This window comes from Etheostoma spectabile, chromosome 21, assembly GCF_008692095.1.
Source record: "Etheostoma spectabile isolate EspeVRDwgs_2016 chromosome 21, UIUC_Espe_1.0, whole genome shotgun sequence".
NCBI classification, from domain to species: Eukaryota; Metazoa; Chordata; class Actinopteri; order Perciformes; family Percidae; genus Etheostoma; species Etheostoma spectabile.
This window is the reverse complement of record NC_045753.1, coordinates 18,028,095-18,038,158: the sequence shown is the minus strand read 5'-3', so window position 1 is coordinate 18,038,158 and position 10,064 is coordinate 18,028,095. Positions and strand designations below refer to the sequence as shown.

The 10,064-nt window shown below is 40.6% G+C and overlaps 1 protein-coding gene across 1 annotated transcript in view; it reads left to right on the top strand.

Moving 5' to 3' along the window:
- LOC116671193 (synaptic vesicle membrane protein VAT-1 homolog) overlaps window positions 1–10,064 on the top strand; it is a 13,484-nt gene continuing 3,420 nt past the window's right edge. The window contains exons 1-5 of the mRNA XM_032502229.1: window positions 1–602; window positions 6,359–6,566; window positions 8,641–8,811; window positions 9,022–9,111; window positions 9,648–9,886. Of these exons, the coding sequence (XP_032358120.1) occupies window positions 216–602; window positions 6,359–6,566; window positions 8,641–8,811; window positions 9,022–9,111; window positions 9,648–9,886 (1,095 nt within the window). The 5' untranslated portion in view covers window positions 1–215. The remainder of the gene's footprint in view (window positions 603–6,358; window positions 6,567–8,640; window positions 8,812–9,021; window positions 9,112–9,647; window positions 9,887–10,064) is intronic.

Here is a 10,064-nt window from a genome sequence, read left to right as displayed (position 1 = left end):
CACTTGTTGAGCGGAGCGCACAAACAGGAAACCCCGCGGTAAGAATCTCGTTTTACTGCCTTCAGTGAGGGACGTATTTTATATCTGTTTTCACCAGAAGTATTTGCATTCAACAGGACTGTTTCATTTTCCTCGGGTGTTTATTTGTCGGATACGCCCACATAGGCTCAACTACTGCTGAAAACCTAGAAGGGCACTCACAACAAGTGGTTATCATGTCTGGCGAAGAGGCTCCAACTCTGCAGCAACAACCTGAGCAGGAGAAGAAGCTCGACGAACCTCCGCCGGCTGCTGCTTCAGACTCACCGCGGGAGTCAGGTAGCAGCCCTGCTGCGGCCGAGGAGAAGCCTCTCTCCTTCCGGTCTCTGGTCCTGACGGGTTACGGAGGCTATGACAAAGTCAAGCTGCAGGTGAAAACGCAGAAGCAGCCGCAGCTGGAGGCAGGAGAGGTCCTCGTGCGCGTCAAGGCGTGCGGGCTAAACTTCGCCGAGCTGCTGGGCAGACAGGGGCTGTACGAGCTGCTGCCCGCCCCGCCTGTCGTCATGGGAATGGAGGGCTCCGGGGTGATTGAAGCAGTCGGGGAGGATGTGAAGGACAGGAAGGTGAGTAAAGGCCTGCAGAATGCACTCTAAAATGCCACTAAGCCCATGGACAATGTGCAGTAATGGGGTGTGGAGCTGCTGAGAATGTAGCTTTGATTTAATCCGGAGTTTACTGAAGTGTTTCTGGAACGAGTGATTCTGGACTGGACACCTGCATCCTATTGGTTCTCAGTGGCACACGGTTGTCACTGGCGGCCAAAACAAGCTAGTAATCTTTTCCAAACACTAAACCAGATTTTTTTCCCCACTTGAGTTCCCCATATTTGTTTAGTGAAAGTATTAGAGAAATGAAGAAAACCTGTTAACTGGTGGGCTTTTGATGGCAGAAAACCGACAACGACAGCCATTTCGTCTCTGTTGATTTGAGGAAAAGTCTATTAATAAGATCCTCTGATTTCTCCAGTTTGTAGTGACAGTTGAGATGTAACGTTATGCTTTGACTCAAAAAATGCCTAAATTATTCAGATGGCTGCATTTTCTATTTCCTAAAGCCCAAGCTGATGTCTTCCAATTGTTGTCACATCAACAGTCTAAAACCCCCCTCAAATATTCAAGATTGCAATGATATAAAACACAGGAAAGAAGGTAATACTGACAATTGATAGACTGGAATAAACATTTGACATATTTGTCAATTTTGTCCATTGATTGGCTATTAAAATAGACGCTGAATCATATTGTCGATCAATCAGTTATTTAATTGATTGTTTCAGCTCGATTTCTGACAATGTCATCAATTTGTACAACAGCCTTTTTTACGCTTTAAAACATCTCAAGAGCAAGAGGTCGTACATGCAGAGTAAAAAGCAGAACCCCATGATATATAACCTCCGTCAGTCTAATCCATTTATGTAAGGCTGCAAAATGTAACATTCTGGCATTATGAATAGTTGTGTTTGATTTACAGCGTGTCCTTGAAGTGTGCTAACATTCTTCTCGGCACATGAGAGCATTTACCTTCTCCTTGATAAGAGCTTTATAGAGGTTACGTTTTATGGAGTTTTTGATTTATCAACTCTCGTGAAAAAGTGCAAATATGCTCTGTGTCTGTACCTCCTTTAGATTCAGTCAGGTGCATACTAGTCTGTACTATCAGCTGTATGAACAGGCCCATTGTCCTCAGATACTGCAAAGCTCATTGCAGAGCATCCAGAGGCCACTGGTTATGTGTACTGGGGTTGATTTTTATTCCTTCATTTTAAAAAAAAATTTTTTTTTTTAAATATGGAGGATGAAGCCATAGTGACTCATTGCAAGCATGACTTCATGTCACATGTTTTTGCAATAAATTTCCCGTTTTCACTTAGGAGGTTGAGATTTGTTTACTTGCACTGGTACAAAGAATCAAAGCAGCAGAAATTATTTTATTATGTTCGGCATGCGTACCCTAATGCATATGGAAGACTCAAAACACTCATATTTGAATAACTTGCAGAACTTTTCAGCTGTGTCATTGGGTTTAGCAGAGGAGCGTTATTTGTTTTGTATGTAAATCTCAGCAACAGATGACTCACGCAGAAATCTCTGAATAATAACGGCAATAATTTCATCCTTCTGGAAACTGAAGAAGCTTTTTGCTTTAGGATCAGAATAAATTGAACCATGATCTGCTCTCCTTGCCGATGTTTTAAGTGAAGCATTCATGGAGCTTTGCACAGTTCATTTCTACATCTCTAAGATATTGTTCCCCAACGCCTCATATACCGATGCTTTGTCACGGCCCTCTGCGTTAGATACCAACCCACAAGGCACTCACATGCACTACGTGCACATGCGGCTGGACCAGCTATTAAACAAAGAACAGAGAAGCTCTGGTTAGAACACACACACAGAAGGAGTGGGACTTCATTCTCTGTTCAGGATGCCTTTACTTTACAAGCTTTCTAAGCTATTATTAGTTTGTCTGTTTTGTAATATTGAAGCTTCTCCCTGAGCCTCTGTGTCAGTATGGAATTTCCCACTCCTCTCATTCCTCCCTTCATCCTTCTCTCCATTTTGAAGCGCAACAATCCTAAAAGGGGAGGGGTAGGTTCACAAAACATCCTTTTGAAAGGAAGCAGCAAAACACAAGACACCACAAATCTCCAAATGAAATGGTCATGCTTAGGTTAAAGGTGCACTACGAGTTCCTGCATGGTTTCAGTGTGATTTCATTTTTGTCTCAAATCATAGACATCTCTCCTTGATCCGCTAGCTGCCTGCTTCCTAAATACAATTAGACTTAGACTTAGACTTAGACTTCTCTTTATTATACCAAAGTAGTATACACTGCGAAAAAGCCCAGCCTCTGGACACAATACAGGGGTCGTAAATGTCAAACAAGCACTAGAGGTACAGGATCGGCACCAAAATACAACAAAACACTCCAGCCAATCACCAACATGATGGTTGGAGGAGGGGGTGGTTAGTGACAGTTAAACGTTTGGTATACTAGCCGCACCCAAGGTGGCGCGTGTCAATGTGACGTCAAAATGACGTAGATCTTGATGGCGTGGTGCGCAATGCTATTTTTTTTCCGACAGCGCACAACAAAGTGGAAACGGGAAGCCTGGACAAGCTCCAGGGTAACCGGATGCCAGGACTCTGAGTGACTGCAAGTCTCTTTTGTGAACTCACAGGGTTAAGATGAGTTATTTTATGGAGAATGAAAGGCTTGATCCGACAAAGTAGGTCATCAAATCAAATTGAAGCGTTGACGGCAATGCTGTTGCCAGTTCTGCCGTTTACTTTTTTCTTCTTCTACTAGTCCGTAGAAATAGCAAAGTCAATAGCCTTTCCTCATTAGCGCCACCGCTATTCAGGAGAAGACTGCACCTAGTGTCGCGACCACCACATTTGCGCACTAGTTCCGGCCGCGGCTACTGAAAAAAGGCCTTCAGTCAGTTAGTCATGACAGTGACGGAAACAAGGCAAGCTTGCTCTGTTTTGTTTTGAATTTAGTTGGAACTTTAACAGAAGTGACCATGCAGGAACTCATAGTGCAGATTCACAATTGTTGGTTAGTTTGGTGTAAGAATCCGTGTGGGACTGCAGTCGGGGATACGTCAGGCTCACGGAGCAGCAGGCTATTACATTAAGGGAAGACAATGTGTTTACAGAGAGAGGATGATCCTGTTTCACTCTGGCAAGATGGAGTCAGGCTCGAGCAGCAAGGCCTCTCCAGATGAGGACAGTAGGGTGTGGCTGGTTCATAAAACGCAGTGAAAGCAGACAGAGCAGATGTGTGATGTAGTATCCCAATTTCAGCTCATCTTTCCGGACTCCAGATCCAGCATTACCTAGTCACAGACGTCTCTTAATGAAAAGTGTTGACGTTTAAAGATTAGGCCTCATAACTTAATTGACATTTTGCAAGACTGAGCAGTTCTGCCAATAAAGTCAAGTTAATGTGTGATGAGAGGATGTGTAGCAATGTGTTCTGTACTTAGCTCAGTACACTATTTTGTCAATTTAGAGCAGGTGCCTTTGATGTTTTATAATAAATGTGTTATGAGTAATGTATATTTGATTATTGTATGTTTTCCATGGTATATGTTTCCCTTTGTCTGCTATTAAGAAGTGTTACTTCTGTTGGATCAATTGCATCAAAGAGGCAGCAAGAAGTAACATTTACCACACAGTGTTTATATTTCAGTGCACTATATAAACAGCAGGAACTGTGAGGGTCTGTTTGCTGGCAAAGGTTTTTAGAGTAACTGATTTTAAATAAGCAGCAGGTTTCCACACAAACTTTACTGTCCTTCTTCAAACTTCACTTACCTCAGTTTATTCCTGCGTTCCAGGAACTGAGCTCAGCCTTTTTAAAACTGACAATCATGTGTTTTTTGAGGTCACCCAGCAGCTGTTTGAAAACATTTCATAAGAGGTTGAGACATTTTGTCAACCCCAAAAAGGAGCATCTGAGTCATCTGAGATGGAAGTTAAAGCTGGAAGTAAGAGCTATTAGTTATCTCACTACAGCAGACATATACAACATGTTTGCGTGTTTTTATTGTCTGTCCTTGTGTGTTTGTGATATTTGTGTGTAGCAGGAAAGGGGTGTTGCTCAGAGCTCTGGAGGCTATTTTAACAGGAAGCTGTGCAGCGTTGACAAACAGACATCTTTCCTGAGCCTTTCACTGTCACATTTTACAACACCACTGATACTTTTACAGTAGTGGGTTACTGTGGAGGAAAGCAGGAACAACATATCCCACAAACCCCCTTGTCTGATCTCATTTGAACAGAAATAGTTTAGGTACATGCAGCAGGTTTTATGTAATCTTGTTTAATTTACAGCCAAGCTGTTTTAAGATGGGTGTGAGTTCACAAGGCCACTTTTCTGGACTCCTGTAAAAAGAGTAATGTAGAAAGAGAAAAAAAGCCAAACAGACCAAACACGTTTAGCGCTACGCTGAGCTGAGCTGAGCTGGAACAGTCAGTCAATCAAGGAGAGACAAGGAAAATGTATTTGTGACTATTGTTTTAGTCATTTTTCAAGCAAAAATCCAAAACATTTACCGATTCCAGCTTCTCACATGGGAGGATTTGCTGATTTGTTTGCGTGAAATATTGTATATTTCAGTAAATTAGCCCAATCACTTGAAAATTTTAATGGCCATTTTCACTATATTATATGCTAAACAATAAATTGGTCAAGAAAGTATTTGACAGATTATTAGTGATGAAAATAATTATTGGTGGCAGGTTCCAGTAGTTTAAATGTGACCTTAAAGAACCCGTTAAACATTTCAAGGAATTTGAGTTGAGTTGCTTCCTTTTGTAAGTAATATGTTTGGTGACAGAGCACAGCATTAGTGTAATAACTTGCCCTCGTGTCATTCAACTTTAAAGATACATCAGAAGATTTCCTGTCTGCTTGACCTCAATTTTCCATTTGACTGTAGCACTGACAAGTGCAAAGTGGTGGTGACACAAGAGATTGACTGAGGCATTTACTTCTCATGTTCACACATCTGTCTTGTGGCCATAAAGAGTCAGGACTAGGGTGGCTAAATTCCAGAAATATTTAAGGTGGAAACTTTGGTACTTGGAAAACTTGAGGCAACAATGCAGGCTGTGTGCAAACTTAGAGATTAAGGTGAACAATTAATTCATAAAATGTTTTATAAGAATAAATTAATGGAAAACTCCTCAGTTAGCATGCTTAATCAAGCTAGATCCCACATGGTAACCGCTAGCTAGCAAAAACTAGCAGAACGTGTCAACAAGTTACAAACTTTGTACTTTGCTTTAGGCTACTATCTGCTGGTTAACTGAAATATATAAAACAATGTAAAATATAATTACTCCGGTAATATAATCAAAATTTACATGAAAGCAAGGAGGCTTTTGGCCCAGAAGTGATGGCAGTAGTGTGGGCTCCACATGGGATGGGAGAATGCACTGTTCCATTTATGAGGGTGGATTCTTATTTAATGGGCTGCTGGCCAATTATCTGTACATGTGATTTGAAGCGTGCACCACTGAATGCAGTGCATAGTTACAATTCAATTAAATGCGCATACTTTCAACCAAAACATGCCATAAGACTTGCAGTCGTATTGAATTTTAATGGTGAATTTCCTCCCCAAGTAAGTTCACTATTAAAAGTTCTGCTTTTTATATTGAAATTGTGCACACATAAACAAGCTTCACTTCCCTTGGCAGTTTTCTAACCCTTTGCAACCCTAGTCCTAACACACACACCATCACCAGGGCGATTGCCTCAGTAACTTTCTCTCCTCCATCCCTCTCTTCCTCTCTCTTTCCCTCAGGTGGGGGACCGAGTCATTGTGTTGAGCCGCAGTGGCATGTGGCAGGAAGTGCTTGTTGTGTCCGCCAACCTCACCTTTCCCATGCCCGAGCAGATGAGCTTTGAGGAAGGTGCTGCGATCCCCATTAACTACCTGACTGCCTACATGATGCTGTTTGAGATGGCCAACTTGAGGCCGGGCAAGAGTGTTCTCATCCACATGGCAGCAGGTAAGACACCTAAAGCAGTGAGTGTATTCTGCACGCGACATCATTTCCACCCAGCTTAGCCCAAAATAAAATTTGTGGTGTCTGAAATACTGATAAGCAACACATAATGAAGAACTCTTTTTCTTTTTTTTCTTTAATTGATCAGTGTCACTTGGAAATATGACACCATAATAATGAAGATACATCATTCCTGCAAGTTATGACAAAGTATGCCTTCTTCACTCTGTCGGATTTACAGTAAATATGCTGGAGAATTTGTGCCATTTAGACGGCAATTGTGATTATTGAATCAACAGTTGCAACAGTTCTTTCTGTTTAAATCTTTGTAAATTTAATATCTTATGATTTTTTTACTTTGTTAGCCGGACAAACCAAGCAATGTAAAGATGTCTCCCTGGTTTCGTTAAAGTTTTTTTTTTTTTTTTCAATATTTCTGACATTTCATAATCTATACGCTAAATTGAATTGAAAAAGATAACAGTATAAACATGCATGGCAAATTAACCTAAATTGTGATTTCAGCCACGATTGATCTCCTCAAACTAAGTCAATGGTTTCCATTATGTTGTACGGTTGGACAGACAGCCTAACCCATGATTTAATTGTGACTTATAACAAACATGTCCCCTCAGTCTCCTGGGTAACCTGTGAATAGTCACACAGGTAATCACTTCTCTGAATGCAGCCGCATTTCTGGAGAGAGAGGGAGAGAGAGGGAGAGAGAGAGGGAGAGAGGGAGAGAGAGAGAGAGAGAGAGAGAGAGAGAACTGCGTATTCATAAAATGGAAAACAGGATCATTGTCAGGCATGGTTGCTTTGGCAACTCCTGACATTTGCTATATTGTTAATTTAAACACAGTAGGATGGAAACATTTGATATGCATCTTTAAACAGTGAACTTTAACCTCAGCTTTTGCTCAGAAAAAAATATAAATTTTTATTATTTTATCACCTGCTGTTACTTTTTAAAATTTAAGCCATTTTGACATAAAAAGCATCAGTTCTCAGATAACACGTTCTTATTTTAGTTGTAATTCCAGATTGATCATGCATTACCTGTCCCTTCATTGTGCTATGTTCTCTTAAGGCCGGTCCTCTCATAAAACCATTCAGATGGGCTGTAAGACATCTTCAGGACAATACACTACAGTTGTTTAAGGTTATTGATGGTGATTACGGTATGAACGTATTATTTAATACCGGAGTGCTGGGAATTTTGACACAGTATATATCCAAACTTGTGAGCATAGATTAATAAAATATTTCAAAAATAAATAAATATTTCAAATTGCTTTGCTGCTCTGGAGTCACTAGTTGCAAACAATAAGTATCATTTCTCAGCACATAAAATTAACATCAGATATTGGTGGGTAAAAGAATGATTTGGTCAAGCTTTTTTCATGAACTCAACTGACTCCTTTGCCTTTTAACAAGTCACAAGTCTTTATGCCATTTGTGTCATCTTGGTTAGAAGTTATTTATTATATGTTTAAAAGATGTTAATGCTGCTGTAACTCAGATAGCTCAGTGTTTATCAACCACTCTTGAGTCCCAAGTACACAGGTCAGTTAATATCAGCATCCACCCCCCCACCCTCTCTCTTTCTCTCTCACAATGGCCATGTTTCAGTGTTGTTTGGGTGGGTGGCTGTCAGCTGACCTGTATGAATCAGCCACACAAGCCCGAGTGAAGGAGAGGGCAAGAACTGGATTATTGCTGAGCCTGAACACCCAGGCAGCCATCATTGTGACAAATCTTGCACTGTTAAATGGTTAAAAGCCACAGGGATCAGAAAGCACTGTCTGCAATTTCAGCGGTTTGTTCCACAATCTTCCAAGGTTTCAACCACCCTAAAATCACATCATCAGCCACTTTAGAACTGAATGTGATGCCACTACTGCCACTGGAGTTATTAGCAGTGAATCTGACCATAATCCTAGTTTTGAATGACTGAGAAATACAACACAGCCTTGTAAGGTATTGCGTATTTGTTAAAAAGCACTTATAGCCATTGTAGTTTCACGGAGCATTTCAGAGAGGCGTCACACTGAGGTTGTTGTCTGCACATCTGTAGGTGGGGTTGGTTTTGCTGTTACCCAGCTGTGTCAGACTGTGCCAGATGTGACGGTTTTTGGCACGGCATCAGCCTCCAAACATGAGACCATTGCTCAAGGCGGGGTAACTCACCCCATCGACTACCGCACCAAGGACTATGTGGAGGAAATCCGTAAAATCAGCCCGAAGGGTGAGAAAACACAGTAATGCACATAGCTTTTTAAGCACAAAATCTATAAATCCTTACCTGCCTCACCTGGCCAGTCATATTTTTTTAATTTAATTTTAACACAATGTCAGTGTCTTTTGTTTGTTGATATAAAGACATAGAACGTTCCTCATCTTTAGATTTTCTTTCCATCAGTTTCTTTTTTTCTTTTTTTATTCTGTCTTTCTGCAGGAGTGGACATCGTCCTCGACCCACTTGGTGGTTCAGATACCCAGAAAGGCTTTAGTTTGTTGAAACCTTTGGGCACACTTATAGTCTTTGGTAAGTGATCTTTGACAAACATGATTTGTTAGGTCTCCCTAATGGATTTGTATTTTTGCATATTTTTGTATTATTTCTTAAATGTTGATGCTTTTATACCGTTTAGCATAATTTCAATCCAAAAATGAATAGACCTCAATGCTAGCTGACAGAGGTGGAAAGTCACTTAAGTATATTTACTGAAGTACTGTACTTTAGTACAGTTTGTGGTACTTTACCTGAGTATTTCCATTTAATGCTGCTGTACTCCACTACAGTTCAGAGGGAAGGATTGTACTTATATCTGACAGCTTAAGTGGCAAGTTACTTTGAAGACACCCTAATCAATAGGTATACACTACATACTGTCTATTGCTCAACAAAACAAAATCCAAGGACAAGATTCATCTTAGGTGCCAAAATTGAATTGGGACTAAGTTTAATTAAATACGTTTTTCATTATGTCTTATGTTCTACAACATACTGTAGCTCTAAATACCTATGAATGAATCTCCTGTGGTTTTTAATGTATTCTGTTCTATTGTGCATCCTTCTAGGTGCAGCCAATTGTGTGACAGGGCAGAAAAAGAACCTGTTGGCCATGGCAAAGACCTGGTACAACCAGCTCTCTCTCACCACGCTCAAACTAATGCAGTCCAACAAGGCAGTCTGCGGCTTCCACCTGGGCTACATCCCTGATGAGCAGCTCATCGGCAGGACTATGCTCAAGCTGCTGGAGCTCTATGGCCAAGGAAAGATCAAGCCCCGCATTGACTCATGCTATCACTTTGAGGAGGTGGGTTTAATTATGTTTTAAATCTAAAATGTAAAAGAGGTATTGCATTGAAACATGCATAATTGGACCGTTTGGGCTGAGGTAAAACGGTATCTATCTTCTTATTGAAGGCAAAATTTAAAGATAAAGAACTTAAAATTTAGATATATTTAGAAAAAAAAAAAAAAAAATCCTAGTC